We start from the raw sequence: 19221 nt of genomic DNA, 5'->3' as shown, positions 1-19221 counted from the left end.
TCAGCAAACCTGGAATGGATCTGGTCCAGGATTAAAAACATTTGCTAACAAATAGCAAATTACCTTGAAGAAATCCATTTAATGTTTACTGGATTGCCCGGGTTCACCAATAAAAGTGTTACTTTTCCAGCCTTGGAGAGCTTTAATAAATCAGGCCCTTTAATGGGAATGCAAAACCATGTCCTAAAGTCCGGTTGGCACAAGTTCTAGATATACTGTTCAGGTACTCTCTAAATCTGGACTCTTGCCAATAACAAATCTATTACTTTTAGGAGCAAATGTTTTTATGCTTATTTCTGTTTCTAGATTGTTTTCTTCGTAATGGATGTGTTTTTGCTGTCCTCATTTTTTCATTCTATTTAATTCCAAAACTGCCTTTTATATAATTCAGAGCCAGCAGAAGCACAAATAGCTCTGTTTAAGTAATAGATGCCTTGCTGCATTATCTAATTTCCATACACAGAATTGATGCAGCGGTGAGGCCTGAGGAAACTGTACTTAAACATTAAAGCTGCCCTAGGCAAACATCTGTGATAACACACATAGAGGGGAAATCTCTCTAATAGGCACACACGCAGAAAAAAAAACTTTAAAAAAGACTATAAACTTTTCCCCCTCAGTCCAAAAAAAGATACATTTTTCAGAAATTGGTTGAAAATTACTTTCAACATGTAATTTATGTTGGGAGGCAGCAACGCACTTGTGCTCATTTTTAAGTGCCTGGACAATCAAGTGTTCTCCTGCCCCTAAAAATCTTTCAGAGACTTTTTAGGAATATTGAATGACAATGTGCCATCAGGGATTAGAACTAAATACAGCGTTATCTCAAACTTTCAATAATATAGTGTGCAATTTATAGCCGCACAACAAACTTAAAGATAAAAGGACCTAGGAACAAGAGCAGCTGCAGACTGTCTAATTGAATTGCTATATCTTCAACAACTGATTTGTAGGTTTGTTGGTTACCTAAATCTAGGCCTGCATTAATACTCTTTCCAAGGCTATGGAGACTCATGGAAAATTTAGGATTAAACAGACAACAATCACATATATGTGCACCAGAAAGAAATCTTAAGTGCCTTTAGTGAATACTTCCTAGTACAAAGGATTCATTTCTTCTCATTAAAGAATAGGGAAACTTAGCCCTTTGAACAGATAAAACCTTAGTCAGCTAATGTTGCTCAGAAAAAAAAAACATTTCTAAAGAATAAGATCCAGCACTGCATCTGTTATGTGTATAAAATGCTGACGCAGACCAATTACTGTACAGGGTAAGTGGTCTGTTTCCAATAGACATGCAGACATCAGTAAGGAGCAGATAAATATTTGAGTTCATTTTAGTATTGATTCGTAGGATACTATGTCCAGCTAGTTGTTCATTCATTTTAAGAAGACAGAAATAATGCAGCTATGTATTTTTATGCAGTATCCTATAGATTAACAATAGTTTACTAACACCAAAAAATGGAAAAGTAAGGAAATACAAGGAATTTGATCCCAAAAGAGTGGCAGTCTCCCCAGATGAGGGAAAGTTGGGATCTATGCAAATATTCTGTGACTTTCCCTTACAAAGAATAATAAACATAACCAATATTGAAAATCACAAGGGCAAAGCAGAGGCGCGGCTCCTTACCATAAGTTTCTTTTTCAAAGGTAGACTATATAGCTGTATTCCAGCTCCAGAAAAAAATCTCTATTTAAATCTGAAAAAGAATTGACAGAATGCTAACTGCCAACAAATTTGCTACAAGCCAAAAGTCATTGGCCTGTCAACTCACACAGACCAGAAATATATTGGTTGCAATGACTATTACACCCAAAAAAATATTTCACGCTGCAAGTCAGAAAAGGCAAATTTATCTTAGATGTCTTTATTGAAGCACTTGTTTAAAATACAGTATATAGGTTGCATGGTGGTAGTTCTGTTGCTTAAAAACAAAGCAAAGCAGTCTGACTTGCTTATTATTCCGTATGCACCTTTATGAACTTTTGCATTGCTTTACACAGCAAAATGTGTAACTCATTGTAGTTGTGTCAACACACAGCCTCTAAAACAGGAAAATGGCAGGTTTCACGTATACAGCAGTTGCATTTTATTACAGGAAGAGCCTGATGACAAGCTCTGCAGTCACTAACAAGCACTGTGCTTTAAGTTCGAAAAAGCACCAACTGCAGCCTAATCATGACTCTTCCCTTCCTCATAATTCTTCTTTGTGGGTAGAAACATGATAAGTCCAATGAGTCACACCATTTACAGCTGATGGTTGTTTTTCACACTACACCAGTGACCTTGAGGACAGCCTAAAATTCTGAAGAGCTTTTATAGGTAGGACAAGGATTTTACTAGTGCCTCTGATAACTCTGTCCAGTAACTTGACGGATTTACACTGCCTCATAAACAACACCAGAACTGTCCTGGTAAAGGTAACATCTACTCAACACTATATAGCTAAATGATCTGTCCATTAAAGTTTACATTTAGTAGACGCTTCATCAGGTTATTGAAAAACGAGGAATTACCATTGCTCAGGGGGTGGAGGTGCATGCCACTCCAGTTTATGCAAAGTTTGCAAAAATTAAAACTTTAATGTAATTATTAATCAGCACTCTACTGTTGCAAAGTTCTTAACTCTGGACCTAGACAAAATGTACATCACAATTTTATTCCACATATCATTTGAATAAAGAAACAAAAGTTCCTGACAATATAAACTCTATACATCTATAATATATCATACAAATTAAGTATATTTGTGGTAATATTGTGTATAACGGGCAACATTTTACTGAGAAGATTGCTAAAGATGAAAAACAAAATGCCCATATAAACTTGCATTTTCCTGGTCCTATTTTTGCAGGTCATAATAAAAGATTAAAGGAAAGGAACCATTTCTTTTACTGGTGACCATAGCAAACTTGGGAGAGTTCTGTACAGTGTAGAACAGCTCCAGAAATCTCAGTTCTGCTAAAGGAATTGGTTCATTATGTTTCCCAGCAGTTTGTTTCCTATTGGCATTTGGAACTCCCACTTAGAAGTTTCTGTGATTTTTGGAATAGTTATTCTCAATACCTACACGTAAGAAACAAATTTAAGTTTGTCAAAATGTATTTAAATAAGCAAGAAGGGGATTTACAGCAAAAGAGCATCAATATAAGGTTTTATCTGTTATCTTAATAGGAACAAATATTTTACCTGATAGTATGATTTGATTTGTTTCACTAGAACCGACAAGTTTTGTATCCTCAGGGAAGCATCATTATTGATCTTTTTGTAAATTCTCTGATTATCAGCTTTAGGATTTCTGTAAAAAGAAAAAAGAAAAAAAGAGAAAAAGCAATAATTAGCTTTAAAATGTAAAAAAGTAACAAAAACAAACTTAAGATCTCATTAATACTAGAGTCATATTACCACATAAAAATATATCCTTTTTCTGCAAAACTATAACATCTAAAGCATCAACTGTTACTTGGAAGCTTTACTTTGCTAGTGGTTAAACTACATGTACCATGAGAAAATGGTTGCAATCTTGATTGCTTTTTAAAAAATGCCAGTTTAGTGGCTGCAGTGGTGATCATCTGACCATGTTTGCAAAGACCTACCTAGAATAAGTATGTAGCTTATGCAGTGTTGAACCCAGACATTTTTTTAAGCCGGGTGGGAAGAAATTGTAGGTGGGTGACAGCCCCTGTATTGTGACCTAATACATCGGTAACCACCCAAAAACAGCCGGTTGGTTACAGAAAAGTGCCGGGTGGCTAAAAGGAGCCGGGGAGAACACGGTTATATGTTCTGACCCGGCTTACTTGTGTACTTGTTTCAGGTGAGTCACTAAAGTATTTAATCAGAAAATCAGAATTACAGCCAGGTATCATTCATTCTTGGAAGGAAGTTGGTAATGTTTGCTCCCATGGATCTTTCATGGCTTTCATGTGACATTGATGATTATTAAACAGTTTACATATTGTGCAGCGCTGTACATCAAATAGGGGTTGCAAATGACAGACAGAGGCAGACAGTGACCCAGGAGGAGGAGAGTGCATTGACGTGTTTTTCTTTCCATTTAACACAATTCTTTTATGTGCAGAAGCCAAAAAACATTACCTTTCTGCCCTTAGCACACACTGTTGTGTGCTGTTAGGTGTTGTAATGTGTGGCAGGGCATTGTAATGTGTTTAATGCAGAATTTTCATTTTTACCTATAGTAGAGTATGTATTGGGCCTACTAGAACCAATAAGCTTTATAATGTTTCCACAGCAGTCCTGTGTTTAGCAATGCAGTCCAAAACACGTGGAGTGAGTGGGCAGTATTTTGCAGTTTACCAGTCCTTCAGTGCTGCAGCTTTTAACTACTTGTGCACTAAACCTACATCTAAGACAACGTTATCAGCCCTTCCAGCTCTTCTTTATTGACTATATAGGATCCAATGTTATACATTTGAGAAGATTGGGAAGTATTCTGTAGTCCTAACACACTTCTGGTCCTAGGGTGACAAGGCTGCTTTCCCTCAATATAGTGAGTGCGGTGACCCTCAGACACTAGGTGTGTTACGGTTATGATCAGCAAGAGAAAAAAAATGAAAAGAAAAATTATGTAACCACATCTAAATAAGTAGAAAACTTCTGCTATAATTGATATATACTTGTTCTTGAGTTTACACTTTTATTTTGTATACTTGTTTAGATTGTCACAGTGTATGTATAGTATAGTTCCTTTTGAAGAAAATATTGACTTCACAGTTTCCCGTTATTATAAATATAGCCCCATTATCTCCCATTGTTCTGTAAAAAGTAACATCTATATATATGAAAATATAGGTATTGCAAAAAAGAAAAAATGTCAAATGGTACATAGTTCTCACGCAGAGTAATACTGAAGCAGAGTAATAAAAAGCAGGAAATAGAGCCTTCGTGCATGAGTTTACATGCCCTTCACTTTTATACGCTCTTTAGTATTTTCTGGAAGCATTTGTAACCGGCATCTACATGCCCCTGTTGAGGTCATCCATAAACCTGGTCTGAATGCCTAGAATACAAACAATACAAAGCAGAAAACCCATGCTCCTGTATCACCAAATGCTAATTGGCAAAAATGTCAAGCATAGAACCCCTACTGATCAATCATTTTATCAGTGCTACCAAGCAGCTTCAAAGCAATTAGGGACCAACTACTCAGCACTTTGGGTGGACATGAATCAGCTTTAGAATCCTATAAGAATCAGTGCAGACTCAGAGGTATAGCCTTAGCAAGAGGTTGTAAAAGTAGTTGAGCAATAAACACTGGTAGCCTCAAAGTTGTTTAGGATGCCAGGGCAAACATGTAGAAACCTTTGTTGTTATATGTGGATAAGTTCCTTAGAGTAATACGAAGGCATTACCAGCCTGCTGACCAGTTCTACTTTTCCAGTTGTATGAACACACATATACACACACATATACACAAACACACTTTGTTGCTTGTACATTCAACATTATGAATATACAGAATGTGTTTTTTTGTTTTTTATCCTGAGCACCACTGCAACCTCACTGGCCATCTCTTGGTCATAAAAGTGATATTAAACAGCAAGAATAATGTTTTCAAAGGCATTCCAAGCACATTCATTGTAGCAAAGGAATAAACACAAATCTTCTTTACTGATTTTTGTTACTTATTATAATGGCAATACTTTCTAATCAATATTAGCAATACAGTTCTTAAACTTTAATATGAATGTGATCAGTAAGAAAGTGAAAAAAGGGGATCATATGAAAAACTAGTAAGATTTTTGACAGGTTTCTCCATTTTTTTGCATCTTTGCTTTTCATACTGCATTAGCTATTAAATCATAGACCAAGGCTACTAACCATGATTACAGGACACACATTTCAAGGATAGATTGGACAGATTAACATTAGTGTCTTCGGTTAAAATTATTACCAGTCTGTGTACAAAGATCATGGGAATGGTCATTATGTTCAATACAGTAGCATTTATTATTAAAGCACAGCATGACTAGCTATTAGGATAAGAGTACTAATAAAGTTAATAAAGGATTATTCTTTCATCTGACCACAACTGACCTCTGCCAAAAACCACATCAAGTACGGTGCTGATAAGTTCAGCCATTGTATACTGTGAAGTGTATGGAAACACTCTAGGTTCTATTAATGGAAGACTATTACAAGCCTGTAATTTTCTTTTGTGAATCCATGCCTCTGTGTCTGACCACTGAAGTCAAACACTGCCTTCTCAACACAATTGGAGGGTCTAAGCAGCCCTTCATGGGTTTAAAAGCAATATAGGCTGTATGTAAGTTTGTCAAAAAATATGGGAGATTCCCTCTTTTATTTACCAAAATCTTCTAGAAATCAGTCACTGGAGATAATGTATATTAAATAAATAATGTCATTCATAGATCCATGATTGTAACCATAGTATAATTAAAGTTGAATGTCTACAAGAAAATAAAATGGAAACCAGGGCTTTCGTCAAAGCAAAGATTAATAGGTTTGTACTAAGTTTCTAACAAAAATCAGTAGATAAAATGGATCAGATGTTATTAAAAGAGAATTGGCTCCTCTATAACTGTATACAAAAACACTTCTGACATAAAATACTGCTAAAGCAATTTTCTAGATCTAGAACCACTTATGTAAAGGAAAGGCTTATTGGGTGTTTTAGCAGGTGTGGGAAAAAACTAAAGTTATAAGCAGTGAATGAGCACTCCTCTGCTTTAGCATGGCACAGTTATGACTAGTAGGGTATGGGCACAGACACATTGTGGTTTGTTGTGGTGTCCCGGCCCAATGCTGTTAAAGAACTTAATGTGGAACTAAACGTTTTTCAAAAAAATTGTGATCAGGCAGGTCCTTTATTGCAGAAGGGACAGGAGATATCCCTCCTGAAAAAAAAATAACCTTACCAGTCTGATACTAATTTTTAAAATATACTCCCCTTTTCCTGTTCCATTGCGGGTGCTGCCATCTTCTTCCTTCTCCTTTTCCTGGCTCTGATTTTTTTCATCTTATTGGCCTGGGCTGAGATGATGAGCAGGAGTTCATTCATTTCTGACAGCCCTGGGGGATGACAGGATATCTAGCGTATCCTGGCATCATACGATGAGCTGCACATGTTCAATTTCCTTATTGAACCAATTGAACACGTGATCAGGTAGGTAAGTGAAGGGATATTGCCCCCTCTGCGTTACTAACTTTTCAGTTTTAGAATTTGACCTCAAAGTATGAATCTATTTGCTGTGGACATGCATGGAATATTTAGGACTACCAGTGGTAACTGTCAATTAATTATATTAAGATAAAAAACAGGGGTGTGTAGAAATCAAAAGTATCCTGCACACACAGGATTCTAGTTACGTCAGGGAAAATGTTGTTGGTCCTCCGAGAGGAATTAAAAGCCCTGGGCCACAAAATTTCTATTCATTGTGAAGGTAGGGAGTGTCTGCCTGTGTTGATCAGCATGTGGTGTTGTTTGGTTATGAGCTAGTCTTTGACATAGCAGCAAATCAAAGCTGTAACGAGAGCAATATTAAGACACCAAGCAGCAGCCTGTGACAGAAGGAAGCAGACACATACTGAATGACAGATCAAAGTAAGCCTGCTGTCATTAGCACTCTGCAAGTGAAATCATCATCAGTAGTGAGTGAGGCTTATGGTAATGCAATCACACAGACCCTGGCATACAAGGCTTGGCTAAAAAACAACTGCAAGAGAGGAAAACAAATTGCAAATGAGAATCATAAAGCGTTATAATGAATGCTGACTTTTAATTCTAGAATATTATAAGTTTTCTTGGTTATCAGATCAACCAAATTAGTTCACTACAATAGAATGGAAATGAGAATCGGGTTGCTGTCAGCAACAAAAACAGGCCTTTCTTAGGGTCTTCAAAGAAGAGGCCCAACGTAATTTATTACAACGTTGGTTAATAAAACAACATTATAGTGAACTATAAAGGTACTGAACAGGATTAGAAATACAATGTAGGTATTGGGTAGGTGTAGCTTGGCTACAGAAAACAGGTGGGGGGACAGCAAGTCCAATCTAGAGTCACATCAAGCAGTAGAGTCCCCCATTAAATTAATAAGTTGTAATTCAGTTTTTCTTTAAATTTACATTTTACATGCACTGTGCTTCTTTGTCATTTAAATATACTCACAGACCTCTCGTACCTTTTGCTCATCACCTTCCTCTAAACTAAATTTTTGCCTCCTCTACTGTAGGGATGCGGGTCTGGCATTTATTGTTTTTCCTACTTTGGGTGTCACATGGTCAGACCTGAATGCCACCCTGAAATAAACCCTGCCACCACCTGAATTCAGAAACGGGGGAAATGAGATGTAGCATAGCTAGCAAGCACATTTAGTTCCCCCTCACCCACCAAAATTAAAAAAAGAAAAAGATATTCTGTCCACTTCAATATTCTTTATTATCCTATCCTGATACCTGAAACAATGGACATTGAGGGAGTGGACACAGATACAGTTAAGCTACGTACACACTTCCAATTATTATCGTTGGAAAACGAACGACGAACGATCCTGCACGATATCTATGAACGATCGTATAGCACCGATCCTGCACATAGAGATAACGACACGATCGTTCGTAGATATTGTACACACAATAGATACGATCGTTTGAGCGATAGAGGAACTATGTGCACGACAGGAAAGTGAACGAACGTTCGTTCATTACGCATGCTCAGACCATGGACGATCAACGAACGATTGTACACACGAACGATGTTCAACGATCGTCGTCCAATCCGATCCGCCGGTCCGGTCGTTCGTTTCCAACGACTTTCCTCGTTCGTCGGCGTCGTTGGTTACTTTTTTTACGAACGATTTTTGCCCAATCGATCGTTCGTCGTTCGTTCGTCGTTCGTTTTGAACGATAAAAATTGGAAGTGTGTACGCACCTTAAGTTAGGGTTTCAGGTACTGTATAACACACAACATTTGCATCTTTGTATGTCTCTAACATTTAGAAGAGTTTTTTTATTACATAAATGAATATTAAAGCTGTTCCCTTCATGACTTTTAGTATACATTATACATTATATTGCATTAAAGTGTTCAAGCCATTATTATTAAGATATATAGTAGGATGACCTTGATTCAACACTGCACACCATGTTTTTATATGAGAGAAGGCCATGGCTGCCGACCAACTTATCACAAAGAAAATATTCCAGTAAGACCCTGTACTGCAGATATCATGCCATGCAGAGGTTCAGACAAGCAAGGCCAACAAAATAATTTTTGTGCAGGCTAGATACGCTTGATGTAGAGGAAATGAATGCCAATATGTTGCTTTGACTTGCTGAGCAGATGGCAGACTGACATTGGGCCTTCCTCCCCTGAAATTTCCTCCAAATATAGAAGACGAGTCAGATAATGAAGCAGATTACAGACCTTGTTGGGTAGCCAAGCGTGAGCAAGTACACACTGAAAAACAGAAAATGCCACTGTTGTAGCAATGTAAAAACTGGTCAGATGTGAAGGCTCAAAATTGTACTATATGTAACTTTGCATAAATCATACATGCTTCTATTTTTGATTAGGCGCATCATAATTATCCATTCATGTAGAGGGAAAATTCATAAAGGGCTTCAGGGCTGATGTGAAAAACCCTATGAAATAAATATTGTATATTTACTGTTATATATTTTTTATGGCTATATAATTTACTGAGTAGCAGCCCATTATGTTTCTACCAATCGGAGTGTTTTTTTTATTATCAGATGAGGTAGGAATTTCTGCCTTCAGTCTTCAATTTACTCCTGCTGATGTTAAAAAACTGTTTTTAGGCCACTGGGGAATGTGGGGGAGGTGTTGAGGTAGACCTTACATATTTAAGACTTCATATGTACCAGTGCCAAACAGAGATGATATTTGTCTATGATGAATGCAACGGTCAACCATAATGGACCCTTTGGAGACTGCTTAGCGCACATCAAGCACTTTCTAAATGAAAATGAAAGCAGATTAAATTAAAACCAAAAAATAAAAAAACAAAATGAAACATAAAAAGGTATATATCTATCTATATATATATTATATATATCTATCTATCTATATATATATCTATCTCTATCTCTATATATATCTCTATCTATCTATCTATCTATCAATCTATATATATATATATATTCTGGGAGTTCTAGTATTATGAAAATAGGTATACTTTCTAAATGTTATATTTTAAAATATACTGCTGTTGTGAAAAATGTGATATATGCCAATGATATTCAGTATATGAGTTACTGAATTATTTCCCACTCTATAAAGAGCAAGCAGTAAAATGGAAAGAGCTGGGGGAAATTATCAGCAGCCAGTAGTGCTTTACAACAGTCAATTTTTAACAAAATTTTTAACTTTTTAGGTTTAAAGAAATGCTATCACCTTGTCTATGCAGGATCCCTAGGAACGACCTTCTTTGAATCCTAACCCCGCCACCCCCCTATTGTGTGCTACTTCCCCCACCTCTTAGATTGTAAGCTTTTCTGGGCAGGGTCACTGTATCTGTCATTTGCAACCCCTATTTAATGTACAGCAATGTGTAATATGTTGGTGCTAAATAAATACTGTTTATTATTATTAATAATAATAATAATAATAATAATAATAATAATTCCCTATTTCCTCCACCTTCATAGCTTATATCTTTTCTGGGGCTGAACTGTGTCAGTGACTGGGAAACAGAAATTATATTACTGTCATGTGGCAGTGCTTCAACCTAGTGAGTGCGTGCTAGGCTGGGACCCCCATAGAGAACAAGTTACATCCTCCTTTGTACCTAAAAATACTGGAAATTTTTGGCAGCTGCAGAGGAGCGACAACTGCAATGGAGCACAGGTAAAGTAAGAATGGTCAAGGCGACAATGTCTCTAATGTCAATCCTAATGATGGAAAAAATAGATTGTACATCTGGTAGAGGATCCTCTGAGAGTAATAATTTGTCCCAACCAATGTAACCTTTATTAACATGCTTGGTTTGCATGAAAATGTGAAGAAAAATATAAAAAAAAACATAAAAATGTACTAAAGTACTATTACTGTAATTTAACAATACACAGATACAACGTTTGTTTTCTGTGATGCTTATTCTTTAAATTTCCTATGCCAGAAACTTAACTACTCATGAATTACACTGAATAATTTAAAAGCCATCACCAGGGTGAGATCAGGGCTATGTCCACTACATTCACAACAATGAATGCCACATGGTTTGTGACTTATAACCATTGCTAAAACTACAACAGGGAGGCAAAATGTCAGCTCGCAGTCAATCCATTCTTGTTATTGGCTTTGTCCTCCAGCTCTTGTTTCCAAATTTCATTCAGTCTGCTTGGTTACCATCATGTAATGAAAAAGGAATTTCAGAGCCATTCCCATGTGTGAATAAATGGCATTGCTCCTAACGGCTGCAATATAAATTACTGAAAGTAGACCTACCAATGACACAGTAGATGCATTGTATTGTTTGTAGATTTCAAGAAAAAAAATTAGGCTTTTTGCAAGGCCTTTTATTGTTTTTACTCCATGAACAGCAAATAATTTTCCACTTCTAGCTATCAGATGTTCTAGATTTACAAACCACATTCACCGTCTGCTTTATACACACATAGCTCTCAAATTTAGCTACCTTTGCCAGAGATCATCACATACAAAAGGCCAGCTTAGAGATAATTAGGACATAGGTAGGTGTGATATGACAACATAAAAACGTCTTTTAGGAATCTCCACTGATCAATTAATGAGGAAGGCAAGTGGAGCTTGTGTTCAGGGTCCCATGTATCGCCCTCAAAGTATTTCTGTTGTCAAATAAGTGTCAGTGGTAAACCAATAAATAGAGAAGGGCACATAAGAGAAAGGTATATGCCTGGCATACATTACCTGTAGCAGGCTAACATTTAGATGCTATCAAACCATTTAAGCTTATAAGGTAGAATATTTTCTGCAGAGATCCCAAAGGAGTGTAAATCTCCTGAGAGAAACAAGAAGATGCTCCCCTTACATTGGGGTGAGGGTCTATGTACAAAATAGGGTGTTACAAGGTTAGGAGCGCTGTTCAAAGGGGATCAAGTATAGGCACTCATCTGCCAAGGAAGACATAGAGAATAATAATAAGGCAACCTTCTCATATACAGTATAGACACACACACACACACACCAGCAAACACGTATACCTACATACACACCATGTTGTATACCACAGCTATTGCACATGTTCATGTCCTCACATGTTTTTATGTGCTGATGTCCAGAAGCTTGTCCTGACAAATTTTAAATCATTTGGCATTCTTTTTAAACCCTTACCAGACTCATAGGCAATCACAAAATTCTTTTTGTAGATCTCTCACCTGCACAGTACGATCACATAGCGATTGTAACTTTAAACAAAATTCCCCTACCTCTGCATAGGCAAATATATACACACTTAGGATACATATATGGAAATAGATTTAGTTTATGCAACACATATTTAGTATTACTATGGAGTGTACTTTTTCCAAGACTTTTTATCCTCATTATATTTCCCTAATTGCAAATACATTTAATTCAAAAAGTTTTTAGAACTATTACACAGACATTTATTTGAAGCGCCTACTATTTGCTGGCTTTATGGCCTATTCACACCATAACACAGAATGTTACACTGCCTTTATATTGTGTGTGGAGGTGATGTTTCATTAGGCTTAAAATCAAAGCATCTGGCAATGCACAGAATAAATGCAAGTGTCTTGGGGGTGCTATAGATATTGGTGGTGTGCAATAACATTTCAATGCATCTGCGATGTGCAGATGTACTTTAAATAGGGGTTGCAAATGACAGACAAATACGGACAGTGACACAGGAGGAGGAGAGGACCGTGCCCAGAAGAGCTTACAATCTAGTAGGTGGGGGAATTTCACACACAATAGGAGGGGAGATATGTAGTGGTGGGAAGTAGTGACGGTTTCAAAAGACAGAAGAAGATGGGTAGGCAAGTTTTAAAAAATGGGTTTTGAGTGCTCTTTTAAATGAGCAGAAAGTAGAAGCAAGCTGAATAGAATGAGGAAGACCATTCCAGAGAGTCGGGGTAGCTCTAGAAAAGTCTTGGAGCCATGCATGTGATAAAGTTATGAGTGAGGAAGTCAGTAGTAAGTCTTTGGAGGAGCGAAGAGAGCGGCTAGGGGAGTATTTTTTTTTACCAGGTCAGAAAGGTAAGTGGGACAAGAACTGTGCAGTGATTTGAAGGCAAAGCACATGAGCTTGAATTTGAACAAGCAAGTTTCATGTCGTTGGAGTTACAGACATTAAGTTTTTGTTCCCCCAGGGAAAGTCAGCAAAGGACATTGAGATGTCACAAATACTGGGGAAGAAGTGTCCTTCCTTTGTCTGGAGAAACAAAAAGTTTATGATGGCCTGTACCTCCAACAACGTGAAACTTGCTTGTGCCTCTGCCATCACAGCTTCTCACCAAAGACCTGATATTTGCACAGTTACATACTAAGATGTTAGGCTGTCATATGACCCCACACTCATTTTTCTATTTCATCTGGAAGGGGGCAAATCCAGGAACTTTTCAGCACCCCCTTGTACATTGCAATATAGTGTTTTATAGTACATGTTATGATTTGCATAGTCTCCTAAAAATAATTTTACTGTTTTTTGTTCATCCACTAACTTTTCTTTTTGATCCATAGGAGGTATAAATGTAATGTTATCTCTCAATTTAAATTAAATTCAAGCAAGCTTCACCAAACATATTTACGATGGAAATGATAAGAAAATCTTCAGGGATAACTACGAACTTAAGCAGCATCAATTTAGGGCACTGACATCTGATATTTCCATTTACATAAAGCAGAACCATTGTTTTACATGCTGAGCATTGCAAGCTGGAAGCTCATTATTGCAGATTGAGCTACCCCCTCCCTTTCTCTTGTAGTATTACCCATCACTGAGAAAACAAAAGATGGATATCAATTAAAAGACAATCAATAATCAAATCTGCAATTTTGTAACATGTGGCTAGAATGGCAGGTAAGCAGGTTTTATTCCACCACTGGTAAACCAGGCCTGGGTTCATAAATAATTCATAACCATACGCTCTGCATTGCAGCTATTGAACCGTTCATTACACTGAAAATCTCAATGAAAAAAAAAATCCCGATTTCCTCCTCATACCAGGTATCTCTGTCTCTACTCACTAGTCACAGTCTGCCATGAATAGATCCTTTTACAAGATGGAAAATTAAATGCCTCACTGGCAAATAGCCTAGTGAAATAGGGCAAATCTGTGTAGTAGTCAATAGGCAGCACTGCAGTAAAGCATAGCCCTGAGCCATTTTACATTTAAAAGCAACCTACTTATGGCAAGTTACATCAGTTTCAAATGAGACACAACAGACACAAAATCCAGGAGCACATTAACTTTTTACAAATACACAACACCGTGGAGAACTAGCTACATAATGGTGAATGGGAAGATGCTAATCTCATGTTATAAACATAATCCCGGGACCCCTGTGGCTAAGGAAAACGTACAGTTTAGTAGCCTATTGACCCACATCTCTCAGACAGAAATTTGATAACTTAATGGGTTCCAAGCAGATTGGACACCAGTTGGTTCTTACCACTTGCCATCTGCCCTGATGTAAAACCCACCCAGATATTTAAATCTAAAATCACATTAACATTACAGAGTACATAAAAAACAAGGCATATAATGCATGAAACCGATTTACATCCTGGGGTTCCATGAGATAAAAATATTACCAGAATTTTCTATTGATGGTGTTCAAAGCCCAATGATCCACATCAACCAGATTTTACTTTTTTTTACAGTCAAACCAGTGAAAGGTGAATTCTGACGGCTTGTTCAGGGTCACAACATTCTGGCTTATTGAATAAGGCTGCCAGTATCAAAGTGTAGCAGTGCCCTAAGGCTAAATGTAATACCCATTTAGCAATTTAAATCCTCTTTCAGTGACCATGGAACTAATTAATCCCCACATTAGCCAACAGTATAATAAATGACAATCACAATGGCTCTGTGATGTGTAGGTAATAAATGTTGGGGTTTAGGATTTGACAACAGGGACTCAACTCCTGTCTCTTCGTTAGACAGAATTCAAATATAGTCCAAAGGGAAAACATTAGTGAATACATTCCCTTTCTCTGGAAGGATTTCCAAGAGTTCCTGACCTTAGCCTGCAGCCTTGTCCTTTCATCAAGCCATGAACTCTTCTGTAACACAACCTTTGAGATTTTTATTACAAAATTTACAACCACATAAATTAAGGAATGAAAATAATAATAATAAAAAAAACATGCAGCAATATATTTAATGTATTTTTTTTAAATTTGGTGAAAAAAAATGAAAAAAATAAATAAAAATTTGGGGTACAGTTAATATGGAATCAAGAAGAAAAACCAGGGGTTAAGAGAAGTGTCACTATATCTAATAAAGTACAAATTTTATTCCTTTTTTTACATTGTGAAACGTTTTTGGTACAAAGCAGATGATCAAAACAAATAAATAAATACATAGAAAAGATAGTAGAAGAAATACATTGTATTTAACTGCTCCTGCAGATTCAGCAAATACAATGTATCTATTTTTTGTGCACAATATTCACTGTGACAGTGAAAAGATTAGAAACCAGCAGCTCATACTTACAGATTGGAATCTAAGCTGTCATGAGGGTGAACAGGTCACCGGCTATACCTAGAATTCGGAACTTACAAGGTTTTAGTCTCCTATAAAAGGCTGAGTTGCAATGTTTGCCAGATTTTAGTGGAATATCTTGTTTTCATAGATCTGGAGATTTTTTTTGCCTGGCAAGCATTGCATATACTATGTTAATACTGACCCCTTCCTTGTTTCTGCATTCAAGAATGAAATCCTTTTACCTATCAATGCTCTGTGGGCATGGTGTATATACCATTTATAACAAACCTGGAGATATTCCAAATACTACTAGAAAAAACATTAAAAGACTTTATTCCTTTATCCTTTCCTTACCCCCACCACCACACTATGCTGCCCAGGGTGCCATAGGGTGACTAATGTTAACTTTCCTGGTAGGTCCCCTACAGCTTTTGTGCATAATAAAAAAAAATCTCATTCTTGAAAAAAGTCTTAATAATCTCTGTTCAAAGGCTGTCATTAGGACAAACAGGACAGGACTCTGGGGGAACTTTGATGAAGGAAGGTTGTAAATTAAAAGTTAACTGCATGAAAGTACATGGAAGTGAATATATACAAAAAGTTGCTGCAAAAGGCTGGGGGAGATTAATTAACAGTGAGATAAGAAAAGGATTAAAAATATACTGCAAAAATGTCAATTTGAAAAAGTCTATAGTACAGTGCTTTACCAAACTAGGGGTTTATGTAGGCAAGATTTTGTTTGTATTAAGCAGGTCAGAGGTAGGTTAGAATGAGGTCAACATAAGCTTCTCAAGCTGATGTTAAATTGATGACATCAACACAAGTTTCTTAATGTCATTATTTAGGGTTTGGATCTATTTTTAGAACATGTTTTAATGAGATTTGGGCTGGAGTTGACAGTATCAATTTGACAAGTGGACTAAAACTCAACTTTCTTACTTTACATAAAAGGGGCAGACATGTAAAGTAAAAATAATTTTTTATTTTTAAATGCAACACCCTTTTTTTTGTTAAAAAAAGGGTGCAGCGCCACCATGATCAAGACTGAATGGAAGCGCAGAGCCTCTTGGGATACCTACGTCACACATCTTGGGAGGGTCTAGGCTTGCCAATCTCACGCATGCGCAGGGAGATCGGTCTCTCTTTTTTTTGCGTTGGAATACGTCATCTGATTTCGAACCTGCTCAGTGCAAGATCGGGTGACGTAGCAGGAGGATCAGAAACAAAGACTGATGATGGCCGCCCCAGGACAAAGAAGAATTCCAGAACAGCGCGGGACCGCATCATGGAAAGCTCCAGCACCATTAAGGGATTAAAAGAGTGGCTTTTTTTTTTTTTAACTTTAGTTCCGCTTTAGGAATGTTTCTGACATCATTCAGAATTCATTGACTGGTGATTTGCCGTTGCAGTTGACCTCCTTCTGAACTTCATTTCACCTCATTTAAGATGGCTTAACCTGTATGGAAATGCAAAAAATGCTTGATGTGCACTGAAACCTGTTGACACATACATTTGTCAACCTACCTTTCATCTTTAATACATTTACAACACTAGAACAGGTTTTGTTCTTCCTGGGCATGGGTTTGTGGTACAGTTACTGCTTCTTCATGTCAGTGAACTGCTGCCTTGGGGAAGACGCATTAAGTAGCTTCTCCGTGTGGCAGGCCATTAGAAAATGAATAAGGGTGGCAGTGAGCAGTACCGGTACTACTCAATACCACCAGATTTAAAATGTGCAGATGCTGGTTCTTTAAAAACCAGCAATGTGGTGCAAGTTACTTAGCATCTAGCAAAGTATTAGTCGCCAGGAACCATGTGGGATCACTCAATCTGGACCTGAACCTTAAAGCACTGGACAAAAGAGTAGCATGCATTTTGTTATACAAAAACATAACTAGTCACAGATATGTTCTATTTAATGTTTGTAAGGCATCTGGAAACATAACATTTTTTTTTAAACAGGTGTTTTAGGTAAATAGAAATTGTTAGTAAAACATTCACTATGCTTTAGGTTTACTTTTGAAGTTAGCCATGCTTTCCATTTACACAGCAGCTCCATTAATGTGTAACATAAGTATGTTAAACCGACATAAAACAAAATGGATTATCCTGAGGGAAGTAGGTAACAACTTCCAGTTTCCGCACAGAAAATATCAGAGTTCATATCAGAACACAGCAGCTGTAAGCATGTCATTAAACCTTTTAAGGTTGTGCAATATAGACACGGGAACTGCAGCTTCTATGCGTCTTCTCCAACATACTATGAGGATGTTTGAATTTTTAACACCAGTATACCTCCTCCAGGCTATTTTGTGCTTGCCAAACTTAACTGCTTTAGGTTGCAAGTACCATGTGTATTTTGGCAAGATACATTTTTAATAATGACAATGATTTAAAGTGGGCCTTTTACTAAGAGATTATATAGGCTGCCATACCTGAATTTGCCACACAACTTGTGCCATGGTTATCTGCATGCTTTAAGTATGTGTCTGCGACTTCTGAGACCAAAAGATCAGCTTTAAACCCATGTAGCATTCTTTACAAAGCGTTCTGCAATGGCAGATTACATACTCTCTCAGTGGGAGGTCTGCCTTAACACATATTGCTATGTATCTATTGCAATGTGCTTTTAATTGCAGATCATGTGTTTATATGCATTGCCTGGCTTTTTTACATGGGTTGACGTGTTTTTTAAGCATTGCAAAGTTGAAAAGCTTTTGATTTAAATGAAACATGCATCTTACCAACAATGTGGTTCCAGTCTAAAGATTATTACATATGGTCATATTACATAGCAAGCACTTAGGTGTTTACACACAAACATGTACAAGAAGAAAAGCTTCACTGTTAATTGGACTCCTGGCTGTGTTAATGCTGATAATGCAAGTCAATTCGAACACTGAATAAATATTGAGAACTACTTAGACTGTGTCTGGATGACAATTATTCCTTGTTTGCTGACATATTCCTGTCCCCTGAAGGATCATTTATTGTCCTTGATATCTCAGTGTGTTCCTGTAGAACTTTCTCTACCTGCTTTCAGATACATTTAGACTTAATTTTGAGTTGCTTCTAGGATCATTCACAATTGACTGACTGGGGCTTTTGACGTGTATTAGACCTTTTTCTGACCTGCATTTGACTTCCTAAACTGCAATAATCTGCTGTAAACTGCTCTTTGCATTCCTGAGGATTTCTGGAAGAAAGAAGTAATTTTGACTCAAAAAAAGACAAAATCCATAGTCACAAATCTCATAGTTGAGCATGAACATTATCAAGATTTAGTTTTTTTAAAGGAAAACTAAACCTAAAAACAAAACCGGAAAATATTGCAGCTGACCAGAGTTTAGATGTGATTAGATTTTTTTTTCATTTCTAAGAACCTACTGATCTTGCATAATCCCATGATATCATATAGGAACTGATGGTAATTTGCTTCTTTTTTGTTCTAGCTTCATAGCTACCTGCAGAGATGCAATGGAGGAATACGTGTATCTACCCAAGGAAATGACGTTTGTTATTAGCAGGATCACCAGATGAAATAAAGGAAATAAATGCAG

At 36.9% G+C, this 19221-nt stretch overlaps 1 protein-coding gene across 4 annotated transcripts in view; it reads right to left on the bottom strand.

Annotated features, from left to right (window-relative positions):
- The window catches only part of CCDC88A (coiled-coil domain containing 88A), a 114916-nt gene that overhangs the window by 72471 nt on the left and 23224 nt on the right, over positions 1–19221 (bottom strand). For all 4 annotated transcript variants that reach the window (XM_072409668.1, XM_072409669.1, XM_072409667.1 and 1 more), the window contains exon 3: positions 3194–3302. In XM_072409668.1, coding sequence (XP_072265769.1) covers positions 3194–3302 — 109 coding nt within the window. The remainder of the gene's footprint in view (positions 1–3193; positions 3303–19221) is intronic.

This window comes from Pyxicephalus adspersus, chromosome 4, assembly GCF_032062135.1.
Source record: "Pyxicephalus adspersus chromosome 4, UCB_Pads_2.0, whole genome shotgun sequence".
Lineage (NCBI taxonomy): Eukaryota > Metazoa > Chordata > Amphibia > Anura > Pyxicephalidae > Pyxicephalus > Pyxicephalus adspersus.
Note: the sequence above shows the minus strand (reverse complement) of the source record. Positions and strands in the feature narration are given on the sequence as shown.